Genomic DNA, 24,689 nt, shown 5'->3' on the forward strand with positions numbered 1-24,689 from the left:
TTGCCTGGATGCGAGTCAGGTCGGCAGCATGAGGAAGGTGGCAGCGTATAACTAGGGCCTGATCAGGTCACTTGAGTCAGAACTGGTGGGATGGGGATAGGCTCCGGAGGGGGAGTTTCAATAAAGATGCGATGGAATGAAATGACAGCACCCAGGATGAAGAGCCGGCCAGTGTTGCTCGCTACTGGGGCAACTCTCCCAAAGTGTCTCCCTAACTCTGTCTAGTAAGAGTCTTTATTTTTATTAGTATTTGTTATATTAGTAAGGCTTTATCTGTAAACATGGGCGAGGGGATTTAATTATGATGGCAGGACCATTAGCATAGCAGTTAGCGTAACACTGTTACAGCGCCAGCGACCAGGGTTCGAATTTAAATTTTGCAAGTTATAGGAATTACCTGTTTAAAGTGAACTTTACATAATTAAAGACAACACTGATTTTTTTTTTCAAAATTACTTTACATTTTGCACTCTTTTGTCTTTTAAACAGTGTATTCTTAATGCAGATGTATTAGTCAAGCATTGGAAGTGAGTCTCAGTCAACCGGAAAATTCGCATCTCTGGCATTCTCAATCCCCATAGATGCAGGACAATGGTGATTTTATTGTATTTCTTTCAACAGGCAAGCACATGCCAATGTCATTACTTACACGCAGTTCTTCCACTTTTACTGCTGTTTCTCCCTGTATAAATGGATTTTTTTTCTTCCTGTTCAGGTCCTGGAGAAATTAAATAGTTATTTTTAACTTTCAAAAAGTAAAGCAAGTAACACATGTCAACATACTAACATTTTATTTCCAGAATAAACACAAAAAATGTTTATTCAGAGCTCTCCTCTAATCTGAAAAGGGAAAGATGTGTCAGGGTTCAGCCCACAGACTGATTTGTACTACTGCCTTAGCAACACTAAGGGTCACCTGCAGGATAACTGCATTGTGCTTACAGATCCCAAATGGAGTCTGACTTCCAAACATTTCCCAGACTTATTTTGTCACTTAGCACAGAAATTTACAGCACAGAAATAGGCTGTTCAGCCCAACTTGTCCATGGCACCTGCCTAAGCTGATCCCATTCCCTGCATTTGACACAAAATATGCCCCTCCCTATGTATCTGTCTAAATGCCTTTTAAACATTCTAAATGACCCATATTAAGACCTCCTCTCGCAACTATTTCCATATGCCAATGTGGTCCCTTTTAAATCTTTCTACTCTCACTTTAGATCTATGCCATGTCAGTTTAGATTTACTTACTGTAGGAAATCCACTCCCCTCACAATTTTATAAACCTCTTAAAGATCCCAACTCACCTCCTATACCAGGAGAAAGGACCCATCCTCCACTTACAACTAAACCCACAGGTCTTGGTGATATTCTTGTGAATATTTTCTGTAACCTTTCCAGTTTTGTGATACCTTTCTCATTCCTGGGCAACCACAATTGTGCTCAGTACTTTCACCAAGTGTTGTCTCACTAATGTCTTTCCCTAAATCATCAGTAACCTTTTTTAAAAATCAGAATTTCATTGTTTTGTGGTCACCCTGACCAGTTAAATAATAACAGAATTACAACTAACAGTCATTCTCATTTGTACTAGGCATGCTCTTTATGGATTCTGAACTTTACACTACTCAATGTGGGGAAAAGCAAGGTAGATATGCAGCTTGGTCAGAATATTATCGAGTTCAACATGCAGAACGATACTAGCGTCGATCTCCTTACTTTTGTAACACATTTTCCTCCTTTTGAAGTTTAGAACTGTAATGTTCTTTGCAGAGTTAATCGTTAGGTTAAGCTGCATTTCCATGGTCACCTCGGAATCCAATTTTCCTGTGCACAAAAGGTCCACTCTAAATACTAAAACAGACAATAAAAATTGTGAAGTTTATTGGAGCCAGACTCTACACAATACTCCAAAAGTGCTCCAACAAGTTATATAATGCAGCAATACAACTTCCTTATGCACCATCTATCCAAAGAAGACACATGCCGAATGCCTTCTTTACCACCTGTTCTGCTTGTGTTGCCACTTCCAAGAGGCTAGGGAACTAAGATCCCCTGTTTAAATGCTCTTGCCATTTCCTGAAGACTTTCATCCAGCAGTTCACCTCTCAGAATGCAACAACTCACCCTTTAACACAACTTGTCCATGCAGACCAATGTGCTTATCCAAATCAGTCCCGATCCATCTCAGCCTTTGTCCTGCATGGTCATAGATCAATCTGGAAGCTTCTTAAATATGACTATCATATTTGTCTCCATGATTACTCCTGGTGGCCCATTCAAGGCACCTATTTCTCTCTGTATAAATAAAAATATCCTTTGACAACCTTCCCCACTATTCATAACTCCAATTTTGTTTTCTTTGTATTTATGAATAGACCATCTACAATTTCGTCACAAATTATACTCGACCATAGACCTCTCCTACCAGAACAGCTCATCTTCACCTACCCTGTCTCCTATGACCAAACAAATTTCGTGACCTATTTACCAATTCACTGCAGATCCCATGTAACCCCTGGAACAGCCTACATTGATGGGCTCTGTCAAATGCTCCACTAAAGCAGACAACAACCTCCTGCTCTATTCTTATCATTACCACCTCATTTTCTTATAACATTCAATCAAAATTTGGGAAACAGGGCCTCACTTACCTCATCAAGTTCAAGTTTATTGTCATTTGATTATATATATTACAGGTGATGGTCAGGGAAGAAGACCAGACCACAGTGCTCACAAACAGAACACCCTACACAAAAGACATATTTACATTGTTATCCAAAATATATATATATAAAAATAATTTACATGTTTCTTGGATTGTTTAACAATCTCACCGCTTGTGCAAAAAGCTGTTTCCCAGCCTGGCAGTCCTTATATTTATGCTCCTGTATCTTTTCCTTGAAGATAGTCTCAAAGATACTGCGGGCTGGGTGGCAAGGGTCCTCAATGATTCTCTGGGCCATCTTTAAGTACCAGTCCCTGTAAGAGGGAAGGGAGACCCCAGTGATCTCAGCAGTTTTAATCACCCTTTGTACTGACCTCCAATCTGACACTTTGCAGCTACCATACCACACTATGATGCAGCCAGTCAGGTCACTCTCTGTTGTGCTCTCATAGAACGTTGTTAGGATGGTGGCCAGTAGCCTTGCCCTCTTCAACCTCCTTAGGAAGTGTAGGTGCTGCTGCACCTACCTGAGAAATGAGCCATTGTTGGTCCAGGATAGGTCATGATTTAAATGGATGCCAAGGAACTTTGTTCTCCTCACTCTCTCTCTACAATGAGCCTATTGAAATGTAGCAGGAGTGGAGCTTCATCTTCCTCAAGTCCACAGTCATCTCATTTGTCTTGTCCATGTTGAGACTCAGGTTGTTGCTCTTGCACCACTGCACAAGCCTTTCAACCTCCTCTTTGGAAGCCAACTCATCTTTCTTGCTGATGAGACCAACTACAATCACGTTGTCTGCAAACTTGATAATGCTGATGGAGTTGAACCTGGCAGCGGAGTTCTGAGTTAGCAGCATGAACTGTAGTGGGCTGAGCTTGCGACCCTGAGGTGCGCTAGTGCTCATTATGACAGGCCTTGATATTTTGGTGCCAACCCAGACAGACTGTGGACTTTCAATCAAAAAGTCCAGAATCCAGTTACAAAGAGGGGTACTGAGTCCCAGTGAGAACAGTTTATCCACCAGACTTTGAAGTAAAATTATGTTGAATGTCGAGCTGAAATCAATGAAACATTGGCATATGAAACATCGTTCTCTAAGTGGGTCAGGATGGAGTTGAAGGTCAAGGCTATTGCATCGTCTGTGGATTGGTTTGGCCAATAGGCAAACTGGAATGGGTCCATTGTCACTGGTAGGTGTGCTTTAATGTGCTTCATTACCTGTCCCTCAAAACACTTCATGATTGTCGAGGTCAGAGCCACTGGATAGATGTCACCTAAACAATATAGGCAATCTGCACTAGTCATCTTACCAATCAACCTGCACATTTTTGGGATGTGGGGAAAAAAAACCCAGCAAGCAGCATGTGCAAACTCCACATAGCAGTAGCAGAAGTCAGGATTGAACATGGATTACTGAAGCTGTGAGCCAATAGTTCTGCTAGCTGCCCTACTATGTTTCCCATAATTGCAACACATTTTAAATACAACTTGCGTGAACATGGAACATAACAGTACAGGCCCTTCTGCCCGACCTATGAAAACTTACTCCACAATATTCTTATTTTCCCTAAATCATAATCATAACCTATTTTCCATACATCTATGCAACCATCTAAAACAAAACTGCTGGAAGAACTCTGCCAGTCCACTGGGAAGAGATTAAAAAGTGCAGGAGAAACTAAGCAGGTCACACAATACATAACCAACGTTTCGGGCCTGAGCCCTTCGCCAAGGAAACAGCAGGTACATGAATAAAATGGTGGGGGAAGGGAAGGGGCAGCCTCCACTACAGGTGCATCAAGAAGGGAACAGATTTAAGGTCATTTATAGAAAGATGAAAAGTCAAAGATGGGGAGGTCAGGTACTTGCTGTGTGCAGTCAAGGAAGAAAACCTCATCAACACACAACACCTGGATAAGCCCTTGACCTGCTGTAATCAGAGCTGTAAACCAAATGGACTGAAGTGAATCCAGCCTCTGCAGTCTGATTGGCCTCCGTTGTTTTGGAAATTTATGCAGCTCCACTGATAACTTAAAGGGCTGGTATGTGGATGGGCATAGAAGGTTTTCTGTCCACCAATCCATTTCACTTAACCAGAGTCAGACACAGGAATGGGCATTTAGCTAGAAACTTTCAATTTTTACCTCTTATTTCTTATCTCATCCACATTTCAAAGGAATCAAATAATATTTTACAGAGTAGACAAAGAATTGATAGAGGAACTGAGAAGGTTAGACAGCATCAACAGGTAGAAATAGTGAGATGTTTCTGGTAGAGATTAGAGGGAATGGAGTGTCTTTCACAGTAATTAAAAAAAATAATTCAGCAGGCTAACAGGCCACTTTACACCTAATTAACCTACTGCCCTGGTAATTTCAAACAGTGGGATGAAACCAGGGTTCCTGGGGAAAACCCACATACAGACTCATGGATTCAAACCCTAGTCCCAATAGGGTTGCACTAACTGCTATCCCAACCATACATAAAGAGAGAAAGATGCTTGAGGAGGGGTCCAGAGGTGACAGAACAAAAGGCGTGGGAGGTGGAGAGACAGGAAGAGGAAGAAACTATTCGGGAAGAGGTGGGGGGGGGAAGAAGGAGAAAAGTTGGGAAGATTTTTCTTTACACAATTGAATAGAGATGGAAACAATGGAATCATATTGGGGTGGGAATTACCTAAAATGAGAGAAATCAAGGTTCATGTAATTAGGTTTAATGCTGTCCAAGAGGAATATGATGTGTTGTTCCTGAAATTTATGTTGAGACTCAGGCCGAGAACTGACAATGTCACTCTAGAAATGGCTGGCGAGTTGCAATGGTTGGCTACAGGAAGATCAAGTTTAGATGCACAAAGAGAGCACAGGAGTTTGATGAAGTGGTCACCCAATTTGTGTTTGGTCTCACTGATACTGAGGAGGCCACACCAGGGTCACTGAACACAGTACTCAAGTAGAACAAGGTGTAAGTAAAGGTCTGCCTCACCTGGAAGGTCTGTGTATGGCCTACTATGGAGATCCAGGAGGAGAAGTAGAGACAAGTTTTGGACATTCTGAAATTATAACATGAAGAGTAAGTGGGAAAGGAGTCTCAGAGAGATTTCCCTGAGAAAAATAGGGAAGATCTGTCTGGTAGTGGGATTTCGGAAGGTAATATGAGATACGGAGGCTGGAGGGGTGGAAAGTGAGAACCAGAGGGACTGTCCTTAGCTTACCTTCCCACAGAAAGAACAAGGGAAGAACTAGGAGAAATGGAGGAGATACAAGTTCAGATTTATTGTCAGAGCTGACATGACATCACATACAACACTGAGATTCTTTTTTTTGTGGGCAAGGCAGAATCACCACTTAGTGGCAAGTGCCTGTACACAGAATATACAGTACAATACAACTCTGATTATCCAAAATCCTCAGCTATCCAACATTTTTTTTTTGAGAGCCGAATTGACGTCACAGGTTGAAAACTGGTGAGAATAAAACATTATTTCATGCTTAAAAAGCCTTCCTTTAATGTTTGTTGTTGTTAAAAACACTGTTACAAGTGATTTTCTGTTGCTACTAGGCTGTTAAAAAAAAAATCACCATTTAACTGAAAATATCGGGACCATTTTGGATAATTGGAGTTGTACTGTACATGTCAACAAATAAAGAACTGTGCACATGTAAGATTTTTTAAATGAGTCTCTAATTGAGTTTGTTGTTGAGGAGTCTGATGATAGAGGGGTAGCAGCTGTTCCTGGACCTGGGGGTGCGAGTCTTGTGGCACTGAAACCTCTTTCCTGATGGCAGCAGTGAGAACAAGGTGTGTGCTGGGTGGTGTGGATTCTTGAGGATTGCTGCTGCTCCCTGACAGCAGCGTTCCCTGTAGATGTCCACGATAGTGGGGAGGATTTTGCCTGGGCAGTGTCCACTACCTTTTGGAGGACTTTACACACAGGGTCCCCATACCATACTGTAATGCAGCCAGTCAGCACACTTTCCATCACATACATGTAGAAATTTGCCAGGTTTTCTGGTGTTATACCAAACCTCTGCAAACTCCTGAGGAAGTAGAGGTGCTGACATGCTTTCTTCAAGATGTCATTAGTACACTGGGTCCAGGAAAGATCCTCTGAGACAGTGACTCCCAAGAACTTTCAATAGAGGAATTATGTAAAAGGGTGGCATCCTTATAAGGGAAATGAAGGGAAGAAGTACAACCCAGGTAGCTGTGAGAGTCTGTGGGTTTGCAACATATGTCCATAGATAGCCTGCACAGAGATAAGATTTTACCACTGATTCTAGATCACCTTTTTTTTTCTCCCTTCTGTTAAAACTTAATTCAGCCAATACTTTGTACTTCCAATTCAAATTTTCAACTTAAGTTGTGCAAAGAACTAAATAAAGATTTGGTCTGCAGAGCTTACTATTGTCAATAGACAAAATTTAACTCATATTTTAAATATGAATTTACCTATTCTTTCCAAAGGAACTGTATGTCAAATGTCAATGTATATCTTACCTGACACAGTGCGTGGAACTTCCCCTTGTACAGAGATGTTAGGTTGAGGCATGCCCATGGCTGTTGGGTCATCCACCTGAAAACCCAATCTGTATTCAACCTGTCATAGGGAACATACAACAGAATAACACATAAGAACAAATGATTTAACTTCATGGCTACCATCAATTTAAAAAAAGCTTAAAATGTTCATAGCTACTTTATTCACACTTTCCCATTTAACTAAACTTTTAAACAATGAGCAATAAACAATTTGTTGGAGGAACAGTGGATCGAGCAACATCAGAGGGAGAGAAAGAATGGTCAAGGCTTCGGGTCGGACATCAAGATATTCATAATGAAAGGTTCTGGTTCAAACACTGACCATTCTTTTTTTCCCCGCACTGATGTTGCTCAACCTGTTGAGTTCCTCCTGCCAAATGTTCATTGCTCGAGTTTCCAATATCTCCAGTGTGTCATGATAAATGTTAAGGGATGGTGGAGCAGGGATGGGGAACAATTCTTACAACTCTGAGGCCTATTTTCTGTGAACCTGTTTTCAACCGGATTCAACATTAATACAGTAAAACCCTTGTTATGTACCACCTATGAGGATTGGTAAATATCAGGTAAGTGAATCTTCTGGTTGCTTGAGGCTGCATTTGGCAAACTAATGGCGAGGTGTACCAATTTTAAATCTACATCTTTCACCTATTTATTTTCAATGATTTCTTTTACTGGTTGCTTGAATTCCAGATAACAGGGGTTTTACTGTACAAATTTATTGGCCACATTTCTTTCCAATGGCTTAAATCTGCAATTGCTGAGGTCAAGTTGAAAACACAAATGTTCTGGAGAAACTTAGCAGGTCATGCAGCATCTGCAGGAAGTAAAGGGCAACCAATGTTTCTGGCCCGTGCCCTTCAGAAACCTGAATGAGTTTTTTGATGAGATACTTAAAAAAAAAAGGCAAAGTAATAGACAAAGGTTAAATGGATAGCAGCAAGACTTTTAACAATGATGGGCTGGTCCAGATGGTGAAAGGTCAAGGGATCTGAGGTGTATTGATAAATTGGATCCTCCACCCTGTCATAAGTGCCAGGAGATTTATGGAGGGGTAAATGTCCACGTCAGCTGCAGGCTCGTTTGTGGCTGACAAGTCCGATGCGGGACAGGCAGACACGGTTGCAGCGGTTGCAGGGGAAAATTGGTTGGTTGGGGTTGGGTGTTGGGTTTTTCCTCCTTTGTCTTTTGTCAGTGAGGTGGGCTCTGCGGTCTTCTTCAAAGGAGGTTGCTGCCCGCCGAACTGTGAGGCGCCAAGATGCACGGTTTGAGGCGATATCAGCCCACTGGCGGTGGTCAATGTGGCACCAAGAAATTTCTTTAGACAGTCCTTGTACCTCTTCTTTGGTGCACCTCTGTCACGGTGGCCAGTGGAGAGCTCGCCATATAACACGATCTTGGGAAGGCGATGGTCCTCCATTCTGGAGACGTGACCTACCCAGCGCAGTTGGATCTTCAGATAAATAGGCAGCATATTTGGAAAAATATACCATATTTATTTCTCAAATTGCATGTAATTTTTCTCTAAAAGAATGCAACTCTGAATTTCCACATTCCATCTTTCCATACTCAAATATGAATCTGATTTCTAAGTAGTTGCAATGCATTTTCTTGCCACTGCTAGTGCCATTTTAACAAATTCCACTTGATATATTGATAAATTTGATTTACGTCTCATCCCTTAGGTATATTCACCAATAAAAATAAATCTGGATTTTGCAGAAATACAACATTTGTAACCTGTTCTAAAAATCCACCCAAAATTGCCTTACTTTGGGACATGAACATGTTTTAAAATTTTTATTTTTCACACTATCAACCATATTAACCAAAATACACACATACATTTCCCTCTTGAATATACACAGTGTCATTTTCTTCCCTTTACCCCCGCTCCCTTCCCTCCCTCCTTCCCACCCTCCTCCCTACCCACTAAACGTTCAACATATACAATACAATAAACCCATTAAACAATGTCATCACACAATGAAAATAAACAAGAAAATTGTGTCATCTACTTTTACACACTGCTTCAGTTCATTTCGTCTTCTTCTCATTCTGTCATTTTAGGGGGTGGAGGTCCGCAGCATGTCCACTCTGTTGTGTTCCATGTACGGTTCCCAAATTTGTTTGAATACTGTGACGTTATTTTTTAAATTATATGCTATTTTTTCCAATGGAATACATTTATTCATTTCTATGTACCACTGCTGTACTCTCAGGCTTTCTTCTGATTTCCAGGTTGACATTATACATTTTTTTGCAATAACTAAGGCTATCATAATAAATCTTTTTTGTGCTTCATCCAAATTGAGGCCTAGTTCTTTACATCTTATATTACTTAGAAGAAAGATCTCTGGGTTTTTTTGGTATGTTGCTTTTTGTGATTTAATTTAATACCTGATTTAGATCTTCCCAAAACTTTTCCACTTTCTCACATGCCCAAATTGCATGTACTGTTGTTCCCGTTTCCTTCTTACAGCGAAAACATCTATCTAATACTGTTGGGTCCCATTTATTTAACTTTTGGGGCGTGGTATATAGCCCGTGTAACCAATTATATTGTATCATGCGTAACCTCGTGTTTATTGTATTTCTCATAGTTCCGGAGCATAGCTTTACAGTAATACCAAAGACAGGGAAAGATCCACTAATACCAGCATTATATTTAATTCAGACTATAAGATAATAGCAAAACTATTAGCAAACAGATTGGCCGACTGTGTACCAAAAATAGTAAAACTAGATTAAACTGGATTTATTAAGAAAAGACGAACAACGGACAATATCTGTAAGTTCATTAACTTAAACCATGCAGTACAAGGACATAAGACGCCAACAGTGGTGGTTGCTTTAGTCACCGAGAAAGCCTTTGACAGGGTAGAATGGAATTATTTATTCAAAGTACTACAGAGGTTCAACCTACCAGAGAAATATATTAATTGGATTAAAGCATTATATAAGGGACCATTGGCGAAGGTGACAGTAAATGGATATATATTGAACCAATTTAAATTAAGCAGGTCAAGTAGGCAGGGACGTCCACTATCTCCCTCACTGTTTGCTTTAGCAATAGAACCCTTGGCAGAACTGATAAGAACAGATAATAAAATAAAAGGAATAAAAATAAAAGAGAAGGAATATAAAATTAGTCTATTTGGAGATGACATCATAATATACTTAACAGAACCAGAATTATCAATAAAAGAATTACATAAGAAGTTGAAGGAATATGGAGAAGAATCAGGGTACAAGATCAACACAAATAAAAGTGAAGCGATGCCAATGAATAATGCGGATTTCACAAAGTTTAAGAAAGAATCACCAAAGAGCAAACACAAGCACTCTGATACCAAGGCATTAGACTAGATAATAATCTAGGCCATCTACACAAATTAAATTATCAGCCATTAATGAAGAAATTACAAGATGACTTAGAACATTGGAAAGATTTACAACTAACACTGATAGGAAGGGTAAATTGCATTAAAATGAATATCTTCCCAAGGATACAATACCTATTTCAATCGTTACCAATTCCCTTAACAGAGAAATTCTTCAATGAGCTAAAGAAAATAATAAGGAAATTCTTATGGAAAGGGAGGAAACCGAGGATAGCGCTAGATAAATTAACAGAATGGTACAAACAAGGGGGCTTACAGCTACCAAACTTTAAAAATTATTATAGAGCAGCACAATTAAGATATCTATCAGATTTTTATCAAACAAGGGAAAAACCAGATTGGACCAAGATATAGCTAGATAAAATAGGGGAGAAGGTACCAGAACATATACTTTATAAGTGGGATGAAAAGCTGGTGCAACATAGAAGTTCACCAGTACTGCACCATTTACTCAACATTTGGAAGAAGATTCACGTAGAAAGGAAAAAAACAAATTACCAACTACCAAAATTATTATTGACACAAAATCAACTAATCCCTTTCACAATAGATAACCTTTCCTTTAGAGAGTGGGAGAGAAAAGGGATCAATAGAATAGAAAATTGATTTTTGGGAAATAATTTGTTATCTTTTGAACAAATGAAGTACAAATATGGTATAACTCACGGTACAATGTTTGCATACCACCAACTGAAAACCTACTCGAAGGACAAATTGGGAAGCAGCTTTGAATATATGCTTACAGACACAATGATAATTAAAAGATTTATAACAAACATGTACATCAAGCTGCAAGAGAAAGAGAATGATGAAATTAGCTGTAAACCCAAACAAAAATGGGAACAAGATCTAAACAAAGATAAAAAATGAAAAATTGGACATGACCATGTTGAATGCAGGGAAGTCCCCACTTCCAGACCACATCTAAAACATTGAGCCGATATATCTGATTTTATTCTATTCCATTTTTGTGGCGTTAGGTATAAATGATGTAAAAAATTATGCTGAACTTATACCTGACATTAATAGTATTAATCACACAATCTCGGCATAACTCTGACCATCTTCGTTTATTATAATATTCAAATTTGTCTCCCACCTTTGTTTAGATTTATCAACTACTTGTTTAGGAGTTCCTGTTTGTAATAAAAAATACATTCTAGAGATTTTTTTTTTCCATATTGCCTTTTCTAATGAGATTTTCTATTTCTCTACAAATAAATAATATCATAGTTGAACCCAATTTTTCTCTTAAATATCCTTTCAAACGGAAATAACAGAAGAGTGCTACCAGATATCCCAAATTTATCCCTTAATTGTTGAACAACATGAATTGATCCTGTTCATAACAATCTTCAATATTCTTGATCCCTTTACAAGACCAAATACTTAAAAACTGATTATTCATTGAAAACGTATAAGATAATTTTGAAATAATGGAGTCTTAGGGGATACACCTCCTTTAATTTCAATTTCATCACTTATCTTATTCCAAACATTAATTAAACGTTTCAACAATGGTGTTTCTTTAAGAAGGGAAGAATTGAAAGAATTGGAGGAGCCTTGAGGAGTGATCATGGATCAGAAGTACAGTAAAGGACAAGAAATAGGGAGGATTGGTACATCAGACCTGAACCTTGTAGGACTAATTTGGGACTTTCTTCCCACTATAAGCAATGAACACTGGAAGGTGAGACTAGAACTGGGAGACAGCCTCAAGATTTTTTTTGGGGGGGAGGGTGGGGAGAGTAGTTTTAAGACAGAGACGAGAGGAATTGCTTCACTCAGAGCAGTGAAGTTGGGGAATTCTCTGCCTGAGAAAGCAGTAGATGCTCCCTCATTAACACAAGGCACAGATAGATAAGTATTCCCTATGCCATAGGTGCTCTGTGATTAGTAAGGGATTGTTTAAGGTGGTATGTAAGAAGAACTTGGAAAACCACTGTTTTAATCATACCTAACTGACTCATTATGTGCACAGTTCAGAACTCCAAAGGAAATAAGGCAAAGACAATTTTTCTTAAGCAAAACATTTCAGTAACAATTGGGCTGGAACAATGATTCTCAACCTTCTCTTCTCATTCACAAACCACCTTAAGTAATCTGCTACTAATCACACAGCACTGATGGTATAGGAATTACTTAAAGTGGCATGTGAGTGGAAAGAAAAAGGTTGAGAACCACTGCTTTAGAAGAAAAGGGAATTAAGGGTTATAGGTAACAGGCAGATAGGTGGAGTTGGGTCAACAGCTAGATCAGCCATGATCTCACTGAATGGCAGATGGCATCTTTCTGCTCCAGTTTAACGTTCTTGTATCCATTCTGTTGAGCTCCAGAATCCTGCATGCTTTAATTAAATCTCCCATTTTTGTGAACTTCAGTGAATACAAGCCTAACCTATCCAACCTTTCCTCAAAAGATTACCAAGTAAATCTGTTCCCAACATTTTAACATTCATCCTCAAACAAGGAGACTTGCATTCCACGTGACCTCAGCAAAGCTCCAAATAACTGCAGCATAACTTGCATTCTTCTGTACTTGTTTCCTCTAGCAATAAGTGTTAACATTGTTCATTTTCCAACCTGCTCCTGTAGCTGCATCTTCACCTAAACTGAATCATGGACTGGAACATTTGCACTGGGTGCTTTCCGAAAACTTGTCGAAACTTATAGAGGAAAACAATCCGGGATGATAACAGATGATCTCCACGGTTGCTACCTGCCCAGCCAATTACATTAGTGTGCATCAAGAGAAGCTTCCATTTGTTTTCTAAAAAGCTGACAAATCACAGAAACGTGATAAACCACCACCATCTTTTAACAAGCTCTCAGTTCACGAGAACCCAGTATAACAAAGCTCGAAGCATCCCTGAAAACTTCCATGAAAGTTTCTATCGAGTCAGCAAGAGTATGCTAAAATTGAGAAAGCACACAGCACGGAAATCACTCCCTTGCCAATGTCAGTAATCCCTGCTACTAGTGCGAGATCTACAGTGTTTTCTGATTTGCCATTTGTCTCCATCTATATACTCGTCACACAACTCAAGTCTCTGCCTCCTCCACCCTCTTAGGCAATGATGTCCAGATTCCAACCACCCTCTAGGTGAAAACAGTCCTTCCTCAGATTCTCTCAAAACTATTCACTCCTTACTCCAAATTGATCTCCTTTGGTTTTTGACATTGCTTCCAATGGGAAACGTCTCCTTCTAAACAGCAAGGTTGCCAGGCTCTTCTCTTTTGAATGACGAAGGACAAAAGGTGACGTAGGGTAAATAAGGTTATCAGAGGCTTAGACAGGGTGGACAGACAGGACCTATTCCCTGGGGTGACAATACTAATACCAAATGACATTTAAGTTAGTGGAGGAAAGTTCAGGTGAGATGTCAGAGGTAAGCTGTATTTTTCCCCCACTGAGAGTGGTGGGTGCCTGGAATGCATTGCTGTGGGTAGTGGAGGAGGCTGGTACAATTAGGACATTTAAACGACTCTCAGATAAGCATATGGATGGAAGAAAAATAGGTTATGGGAAGAATTAAAATGTCCATGGCCTCAAGCGCTGCCAAACCAAGGCAACCCATAAATTGGAGGAGCAACACCTAATATTCTGTCTGGGCACTCTCCAACTGGGTGGCTTTATCATCGAGTTCTCTGATTTGTGTTAGGCCGCAGAAAGCCAAGAAGTTTAGTGCATGTGTGCTTTGCATTTGCTTGTATGACAATAAATTCACCTTGTATCAGATGAGAATGGAGAAAACAAATGAGAGCACTTTAGATTATAATTGAGGAGCCAGAAACAGACAGGGTTATCAGATGATAACCAATCAGATCATCCAAAGGATCCTGAATTAGTGGGCAGTTTTATAGACGATAAAGGACTTTCTGGAGTCAAAATGAATCACTAAACCACTTATCTGCTATAACTGTTACTCTGTTCCTTGGGCACATAGAGGATTGTGAACCTTTAGAATTCTCTACTCCAGAGGATTGCTGAGGCTACATCATTGGAGATATTTAACGAGGAGAGAATAAGATTTTTGAAAAATCAGGGAATTTAGCAGTCTGAGGTACATTTCTTTCTTTGGTTTGGCTTCGCGGACGAAGATTTATGGAGAGGTAATGTCCACGTCAGCTGCAGGCTCGTTTGTGGCTGACAAGTCCGATGCGGGACAGGCAGACACGGTTGCAGCGGTTGCAAGGGAAAATTGGTTGGTTGGGGTTGGGTGTTGGGTTTTTCCTCCTTTGTCTTTTGTCAGTGAGGTGAGCTCTGTAGTCTTCTTCAAAGGAGGTTGCTGCCCGCCGAACTGTGAGGCGCCAAGATGCACGGTTTGAGGCGATATCAGCCCACTGGCGATGGTCAATGCGGCAGGCACCAAGAGATTTCTTTAGGCTGTCCTTGTACCTCTTCTTTGGTGCACCTCTGTCACGGTGGCCAGTGGAGAGCTCGCCATATAACATGATCTTGGGAAGGCGATGGTCCTCCATTCTGGAGACGTGACCTACCCAGCGCATTTGGATCTTCAGCAGCGTGGATTCGATGCTGTCGGCCTCTGCCATCTCGAGTACTTCGATGTTAGGGATGAAGTCGCTCCAATAAATGTTGAGGATGGAGCGGAGACAACGCTGGTGGAAGCGTTCTAGGAGCCGTAGGTGATGCCGGTAGAGGACCCATGATTCGGAGCCGAACAGGAGTGTGGGTATGACAACGGCTCTGTATACGCTAATCTTTGTGAGGTTTTTCAGTTGGTTGTTTTTCCAGACTCTTTTGTGTAGTTTTCCAAAGGCGCTATTTGCCTTGGCGAGTCTGTTGTCTATCTCGTTGTCAATCCTTGCATCCGATGAAATGGTGCAGTCGAGATAGGTAAACTGGTTGACCGTTTTGAGTTTTGATCTACTGGCAATCCTGCATCTTCTACAGGTTATTTGGCTCTGTGACCATGAGTCTGAGGTACAAGCACAGAAGAGAAGACCCAATGTAGATTTACACAGAACAGAGGTGTTGGATCACCTCCTACAATTTTCTCATGTATCATGAACAGAGGAGTGGAGAAAAAAAAACCTATAAGAGAACTGTCTGTATGAGAGAGGGCAATCTCGGAAGGAGATCATTAAAAAGATGGAGGTGAATGTGTGTTATACCAATTAGTATCTACAGAAATATTTTGACAAATTAAGGATCAAAATGTAGACACCTAAAATATGAGCAGAACTGGGGGGGCGGGGGGAATTTTCCCAAGTATGTACAAAGAATGTATTGTGAGCATGAAGTGGAAATTGGATATATGCAATCCAAGAAAGTGATCAGGGATAGCTTTCCTCTCTGATTAGTCAACAAGCTGTGTAATTGTTTTTTAGGGAGCTTAAAGAAACCCTACAATGATTTTATTTCCCTCAACTTCTCTCGCATATTATGGTGAAATCTTGACAGATACTTTAAAATACACAGTAATGCTTCTAATTAGTACAATACCTCCTAGTTTAAGCTCAGTTTTTAATTCATCAGCTATCAGGCTCTTGAACTTCTCTGCACTACCTCATCCCTCACCATGATTTACCACAGAACCACCGAAAGATCTGAATGCAACCACTAAAGTGTCAACTTTTTTCTTGCACTGACTATTTACATTTTTACATGATATTTACATTTTTTTTCACCATTGGGGTAATCATGTGTTCCTGTTTGGCTGCTTTCATACAAGTTATGTGACAATGATTTCCCTTTTAACATTGAATATGGATAATTTGTCTCCTGTGCAGTTTGTGTTATTGTAAGGTACAGAGGTACAATTTAATTGTGCAATGCGATTTAATCACATCTGCTTACCTTGGATTTAGCATGCCATGTAAAGTGAAGACTGTTGGTCTCGCCTGGTACAAGTAATTTAAAAGGGAGTGCGAAGTGACTGACAACATCATTCCGCACATAATACAACTCAGCATCAAGACCTGCAGAGAAGAAAAAGAAGTGTTACTCCAATCTCTAGCCCTTTTCACACTGGCTAACCTGTAAATTTTCCATTCAATAAACTGGGTAAAGAAACTGTTTTTGCCATTCATACTGCACCACTGTTAATCATTTCTCTGTGCCCTTTCACACTCACCACCAGGCATCCCCAGGGAGAGGGGCGCCTCTCCTCCACCGGTGACGTCTGAGTGACGGATCCACTAATTTATGATCTTGTATTTAAACAAAATTAATCATGCCTAATTATAACATGATTCAGCTTTATGTACAGCACAGTATGAGTGAGCCCTTCAGCACCTGTTGTGCTGACCTATATAATTTTTTATTGTATTTGAACATTATATATAAGACAATGTATAAATTACTTACGATTCACATTCTGTATTCTATTGTAATTATAGGCTGTGTGATGATTGTATGTTCACTATGTAACATGTAATATTTATCTCACCCAAATCAATAAAAATATATTAAAAATTAAAGAAATTCCTATGGTACAACATCTGACTCACCAAGTAACACTGAAATATTTGTAGCAACACACTGAGGCTCCAGATCCCATGGTCTGAGGTCGTGGATCTTGTGGAAGGTTTCTGGGTCTAATGAGCAGTTCTGGCTGAGCAAGAATAAGTTCAGTTGAGATCGCCACACACCATGGTTCTCTCAAAACCCACCATAACCAGACTGCCAGAAGCTTTGCCGTGAGCCTACATGGCCAGCAGCTGACCTCGACACTGACTAATACATTCCTTTGACTGACCACGCAGAGCAGCTCTTCCACTAGCAAAAGGTCCCAGTAAAGGACAGAAGCTGCATGTCATCCTGGAGGCAGTGCACCTGGCAAAAGAGATACATTGCCAGTGCACAACTCCTGGAAGGATGCTCCACCTTGAGAGCCAATGCCCTGGATGATGGCTTGCCATGTTTCCTCAGCACAGTTCCAGCCCCCTACCAGAGAGAGAATGAGCACCGTGTTTCAGGCGTAGAATCAACGCAAGAATCAGGAATATTTCTTCCATGAAACGAGCAGAGGATGTAGCCTAAGAGATCTACTGGCAATCCTGCATCTTCTACAGGTTATTTGGCTCTGTGACCATGAGTCCAGATTACAACTTACAGATAGATGTGAGTCCTGCCCATGTTCCACCATAACCTTGAGGGGAAACCTCCCATTACCTTCTCCTATCATCTCAGAACCAACAAAACAAATCCCTGAAACAGCCAACCCCCAGCAGGTTATTAAAGTGCCTGCATATGATTGCAACTGTTTGTACAACTATGTGATGGTCCAAGCATGCCAGTGGGCACAGAGGGTGCTACATGGAGGAAAGCGCAGGAGATAGAATGGAGAGTTTACCAGATGTTCACCGAATGTTGGGTACTCATCATTTCCCACAACAGCACCAGAATAACAGACATCAGTCTGCCTCAAGTCCTTCTAGGTTGTTAATGAGAATCCTCTGAATTGGACAACAAGCCACTCAGTTGAACTGACCCATCTAAGGTCAAATGCAAAAAGGCAGTAAGTGCTTTTGAAAATGGATTACTCCATCATCATACATGTGTATACCTGCACATTTCAGTCAAATTCAGATAATCCACAATGTGAGTATTCTGAAAGCTCGATGATTCAGCCTCTAGGTTACAAGGTAATGCTTGGCACTCTCCAATTCCACTCATCGATGACGCAGATTTCACATTACATCTCACTGCAGCCAGTTTCCACGTTTCATTTGCAGCAACTGGGATGCCATTTCCAATGAGCATTTCCAACTCAATGGAACCTTGGCCCCATTTTCCATTTCCACCCTCCAGATCCCACACTTGTCCCACTCACAAATTCCCTCTCGATTCACTGGGGCCCCACTTACCACACTCCCTTTCAAATCACTTGGTAGACTGAAAAACACATTGCAGTGTGTTTAAACCCAAGAAATGAAAGTGTTGAGACTTTAATAGAAATAGCATTCTGGCCTAGAAAATCTGCCAGTTCAGCACCAAAATCCAGGCACAGCTGACAACTGAAGTTTTACTGTATAAAGCAAGGAGCTATATCACCTCCACAAAGAAACCCAATTTTCAATATGGTAGATGCATTTATTAGTGAACATCATTATATTAAGGCCAACTCTGTTATATTTAAAAATCAGGAAAAGAGCCTTTTTAGTATAATTCTCCCTAAAACAAAACTAGTTTTTGGACAATAATTCTGTTTATGAGAACAAATGCAATAAAGTTAGACCATCCAATCCACTAATTTCAGCTATGGTGCAACGCAGAACATCAGAGCATCATAGAGCAGAACAGTAAGTACAGGCCCTTCTGCTCACATTTCTGTGCCAACACGATGCCCTATTTACACTAAAACCCTGCTTCTTGCACATCCCCATGGGCCTATTTAGAAACCTCTTAAATGCTACTATTGCACCAGCATCCACTGCTACTCCTCGCAGCCTGTTCCAGACACCCACCATTCTCTGCACAAAATATTTACCCCTCACATCTCCATTAAACTTCCTCCCTTCACCTCAAACACATGACCTCTAGTGTGTGATGGATTTGCCCTGAGGAAAAGATTCTGACTGTCCACCTTGTCACACCTTGATCAAGTCTCCCCTCAGCCTCAAATGCTCCAGAGAAAACAACCCAAGTTTATCTAATCTCTCCCCATAACCTATGCCCTTTAAACCAGGCAACATCCTCGTAAAACCCCCTTCTGTACCCTTTCTAAAGCCCCCACATCCTTCTTGGAAAGAAGCAACCAGAAATTTTACATAATATTGCAAATGTGGCTTAACCAACATTTTATATAGCTAAAACATGACTTCCTTACTTTTATACTCAATGCCCTCCCCAGTGAAGCCAACCATAGCATATACCTTCTTTACCCTCCTATCTACTTGCATGGGCACTTTCAATGAGCTATGGACCTGGACCCCACCCAGATTCCTCTGCACATCAATGCTTTTAAGAATCCTGACCATAACTGTTTATCCTTACATTTGAACTCCCAAAATGCAACATCTCACACTTGTCTGGATGAAGCTCCATCTGCCATTTCACTGCCCACATCTGATTCTTTGATAACCCTCTACACTACACATGTCAAATTCTGGCCCATTTTTTTGGCCCGCAAGATCATTTCAAAAATGTATTAGAGGTGGCCCACCCCGCAGCGAGAGCCGATGCTGTTTTTTGGTAATGTCACCGCCACCATCCTCCCTCTTCATTGCACATCCTTCCCCATTGTAACACGAGAAATTGTAACACGAGAAGTCTGTCGATGTCATCAGCCGGCAAACCAGTTGGAAGGCTCCCCGCACAACCAGTCACTTCTCCCACCTGTCAAGCAGTGCGGCGGATGGGCGAGCGCCTGTGATTTCCTGTCAGCGCGACGGACATGGCAGGCTGCGCACGGCCCCATGGCAGCGTGATCCCCGCGCGACTGGCACCGGAAAGCCCTTCCACAGCGCGAGCGCACTTCTCCCGGTCGCCACTGCCTTCAGCGCTTGCACCCGCGCGAACCCCAGGGACGGCTGGTTCGGCCCTGCACGTGAAGAGAGAGATGGTGGCTGTCTGCAAAGGCTGATCGGCAGCGTGCTGGGCCTGAGTGGGTGGGTAAGCAGGGGTGGGCAGAGGGTGTAGGTGAGGAGTAATGGACAGGGGAAGTTATGGTGGTGCGGGGGGCAGTTAAAGGGAGGGATGAGTAGAAGGAAGGGTGGATAGGGAAGAGGTAAAAGGGGAGGGGCAGGGCGAGTAGGGGAGGGGTGGTGAGAGACGGGTAGAGGGAGGAACAGGTTGAGGGGAGAGGCAGTAGAGGGGCGTGTATAGGATGGGGTGGGTAGAGGCAGAGCGAGTGGAGTGAGGGGTGAGTAGAGGCTGGGTAAAGGACTGGTCAGGTAGAGGGATGGTGGGTCGAGGATGAATAGAGGCCTAGAGCCTGAGGAGTGAGCAGGAAATGCTGAGTCCTGATGCAGGCCAAAATGGACACAGCCTGTGAATGCTGACTACATCTCCACAGGGACCAAATATGTTTCCCTCAGGTCAAGCAAAGGGTGAACTTGAGCTACCTACTCCTGACCTGTTATATCCTAAAGTTTAACATTACATATGTTGAAAGAAGAGAAAACATGCAGATGTTGTTGAAAATTTTCAATAAATATTTAGTTCGGCCCTCGACTTAGTCCAAGTTTTTAATTTTGGCCCTCCGTGAATTTGAGTTTGACACCCTTGCTCTACACTATCCACAATGCCACCAATCTTTACATCATCTGCAAACATACTACAAGCTCCTATTTTTCATCTGTCATTTATGTACATCAGAAACAAGAATCCCAACACCAATCTCTGAGGAACACCAGTCCTTCAGCTCAAATAACAACTTTCCACATGAATATGAGCCAATTTTGCATCCAAACTATCAATCACCATGGATCCCATGCATCAGCACCTTCTAAATCAGCATCTTTTGAATCAGCCTACCTCGTCAACCTTGTCAAATGCCTCATTAAAGTCCATGTAGACAACATCCACTGCCCTCCCCCCATCATCCATCTTCGTCAACTCCCCCCCAACTGGCAAGACACAACCTTCCCTAACACAAATCCATGATGACTGTCCCTAATTTGACCATGACTCTCCAAATGAGTGTGAATCAATTCTCCAAGTATCCCTTCCCATATTTCCAATACCCAAACACCAAAATGAACTACATACTGCAGTCATAAGCTTCCACAAAAGCTATTTGTAAAACCATAAAAATGAACAGCTAAATAAAATGAAAAGTATACTGTATCAGCACTAATAGGAGTGGATTTTACAAATTTTATGCAGATGGGATTTGCCTGTCTCTCTTCTCATGGTAGTATCTAGGACAGGAATTGATTGACGCAGCTCAACTTCTTATGTAATATTACAAAACTTTACTAATCCAGTTTGTTTGGTGGTGCTGAAGTGATAGATTTTACAGATGTTATTTCAATTTATATAATTTTAAATTTAGAGATACAGCACGGTAACAGGCCCTTCCACCTCATGCCGCCAATATACACCAATTAACCAACAATTAAACGTTTTTTTGAGGGTGATAGGAATCCAAAGCACCCAGAGAGAATGTACAAACTGCTTAGAGATAGCGCCTGGTTCAAATTCAGGTTGCTGGCACTGCACTAGCATTTTTGCGAACCACTAACCATGCTGCCCAAATGGCAGACTGTTAACTTGGAGGGTATTTAAGGGTTAATCACATTGGTGGTTTTGCAATAAATTATCAGCTAGACTGGCAAGTGTTCTTCCCCAGATGGAGATGAGTAAATTAGACAGCAACTTAATGACAATCCTGTAGTTCTGTGGTGATGCACACAACTGACTGTTTTTCCTTTAAATTCCAGATTTATGAATATAATTTTCTCAGCTACCATTGTGGGATCAGAATGCAGATCTGTGATTTGTTAGCCTTAGCCTCTGGACAATCATTCTGGAATCAACATCGCAGATGTAAGAGAGTGCCACTGAAATAAAAGACTTCCTGTGTCGCTGGTGACCATGTGTGCCGGAAGTGCGTTCAGCTGCAGATGACTGACTGCATTGAACAACTGGAGGTGTGGACAAGATCACTGGGCAATAACTATGATGCTGAGAATACGTCAACACCACATTTACTGAGTTGGTCACACAACCACGTGCAGAAAGGCAATAAGATACCACCAAGAAGAGGTATGTACAGGTCAAGCATGCAAGACTCCTTCCCCCTCTCAGATAAAGCATTTATGGGGGTGGGGGAGAGATGGCCTTTCAGGAGAAAGCAGAGACAGTCATGTCAGTGGTACCAGAATTGTCTCTGCTTGAGAAAGCTTGGAAAAAAACTGTTATAGTGGAAGATTACTTCACAGCGAAGGGACAGGTTTCTATGGGTCGAGAGCAAGGCTCAAGAATGATATGTTTGCCTCCCTGAAAGCAGGAATCAGGAATTTTCAAGTTGTTCTCATGTATTCTGAAAAGGGAAGGCAAACATCTAGAAAGCATGCCGCATTGCAGACAGAAAAGAACCCCTCAGTCCACTATATGGATGTCATCTGAGAAGAGAGATGATGGTTGTAGTGATGTGGTGATACCAACAGCACAGGCTACAGGTAGTTAGATGTCCACCAGGAAAGACAAGGGGAGTGCAGAAGTGCAAGATTCCCCCTGTGGCCATCTTGCTCAGAAACAAATATACAACTCTAGATACTGTTGGGGAAAGTGGCCTTCCAGGGACAGCAGCTGCAAGCAGGTCAGAGACACCTTAACAGGGTCTGAGGTTCAGAAAGGAATGGTAGAATCAATGAAATATGAACATAGTTAGGGGGGCAGACACAACCAAGACACCAAGAGGGTATGTCACATTTTATGTACTAGGCTCAGGAATGTCATAATGTTGGAGAACATTATGCACACTGGAATAGAGATGAGGACCTGCAGAGTGAATTTAGAGAATTATGGAAGAGAATAAAAAGCAGGACCTTAAGAGCAGTGATCTCTGATTATTCACAGAGCTACAGGCTAGTGAGATTCAGAACAGAAAAGTAGGCTAGATAAATGCATAGCTGAGGAGTTGGTGCAGGGAAATTTCTTGGATTTAGATTGGCAGGGGGTTAGGCCCCAGAGCAGAGATGAAGTTGATGAGAGGTTGATATCCAAAACTGTTGTGCATCAACGACAACCTCACAGTCAATGTCACCAAAACTAAGGAGCTGATTCTTGATTTCAGGAAGGGTGTACAATCCAGTAATCATTGGCGATCAGAGGTGGAGAGGGTGAGCAAATTTAAGTTCTTAGGAGTCACTACCTCAGAGGATCTTTTCTGGACCCAACACACAAATGGTATCGTGAAGAAAGCATGTCAGGAATTTGTGACGGTTTAGTATGTCATCAGAAACCCTGGCAAATTTCTCCATGTGTGTGGTGGAAATTGTGCTGACCAGCTGCATCATTGTCTGGTATGGGGACACCAATACTCCTGAGAGGGAAGCCCAGCAAAAGCTAGTGGACACAGCCCAGGACATCACAGGTAAAACCCTCCCCACCACCGAGAACATCTACAAGGAAGGCTGCCATCGGAGAGCAGCAGCAATCATCAAGGATCCACACCACCCAACAAACGCTCTGTTCTCGCTGCTACCATCAGGAAAGAGGTAATAGATGCCACAAGACTCACACCACCAGATTCAAGAACAGTTGCAACCCCTCAAAGACAAACTCAATCAGGGATTTATTTAAGGACTTTTATTTTTTGCACTTCATTGATTTTTTTTCAAATCTCTGTTTCACAGTTTGTTTACAGTCTTTTATTGTTTGCATGTATATGTTGAGTCAGTTTTGTTTTCTGCACTCCCAATAAGTGGGAATTCTGCCTTGCCTGCAGAAAAAAAAAGAATCTTAAGGTTGTATGTGATGTCATGTATATACTCTGGCAATAAATCTGAATGCCATAGCACAACAGCTTGGAAAGGGTGGAATTTGATAGTGTATCCATGAGAACCTCCTCATGGATGAGTTCTGGTTGAGGACCCTACTATAAACACAAAATAGGACTTCCTCTTGAGGAACAAAACAGGACAAGTTACTAGTGACTATGAAGGAACCACTTTGGGACCAGTATCTTCAACTCCATTTAATTTTAAAATAATCATGAATAAAGATGGGTCAGGTTACAAGTTGCAGTCCTAAATTGGGGCAAGAACAATTTTGAAGCAATTTGGCAGGACCATGCAGAAGTTGAGTGGCAGAGGATTTGCAAGCAAAAGTGATGGCTTGAAAGAGAAGGCTTTTTAAAGCTGAATGAGCAAGAGTTCAAGCACTGCATGTTCCTATTAGGCTGAAAGACATGACTGGCAAGTCTAGGAAACCTCGGTGACTGGCATATTGAGGCTCTAGTAAAAAAAAAGATACATCAGCCCTACGAGTCCATGTCGTCAAATTGTCACCCCATTAACCTAAACCCCGGTATGTTTTTGAAGGGTAGGAGGAAACCAGAGTTCCCGGAGAAAACCCACACAGACACGGGGAGAATGTACAAACTCCTTACAGAAAGTGCAGGATTCAAACCCAGGTCTGGTCCCGATTGCTGGCATTGTAA

At 41.5% G+C, this 24,689-nt stretch overlaps 1 protein-coding gene across 3 annotated transcripts in view; it reads right to left on the minus strand.

The window, feature by feature from the left end:
- The window catches only part of ryk (receptor like tyrosine kinase), a 134,634-nt gene that overhangs the window by 103,873 nt on the left and 6,072 nt on the right, over window positions 1-24,689 (minus strand). Inside the window, exons 1-6 of one of the 3 annotated variants that reach the window (XM_069896503.1) lie at window positions 16,433-16,526; window positions 7,167-7,266; window positions 5,881-5,907; window positions 5,652-5,718; window positions 1,720-1,854; window positions 650-718 (exon numbers count right to left, since the gene is read on the minus strand). In XM_069896503.1, coding sequence (XP_069752604.1) covers window positions 650-718; window positions 1,720-1,854; window positions 5,652-5,718; window positions 5,881-5,907; window positions 7,167-7,266; window positions 16,433-16,524 — 490 coding nt within the window. In that variant the 5' untranslated portion in view covers window positions 16,525-16,526. Of the gene's footprint in view, window positions 1-649; window positions 719-1,719; window positions 1,855-5,651; window positions 5,719-5,880; window positions 5,908-7,166; window positions 7,267-16,432; window positions 16,555-24,689 lie in introns of those variants that run through there. The other 2 variants (XM_069896504.1, XM_069896502.1) reach the window with 2 other exon arrangements.

This window comes from Narcine bancroftii, chromosome 9 (genome assembly GCF_036971445.1).
Source record: "Narcine bancroftii isolate sNarBan1 chromosome 9, sNarBan1.hap1, whole genome shotgun sequence".
Classification (NCBI taxonomy): domain Eukaryota; kingdom Metazoa; phylum Chordata; class Chondrichthyes; order Torpediniformes; family Narcinidae; genus Narcine; species Narcine bancroftii.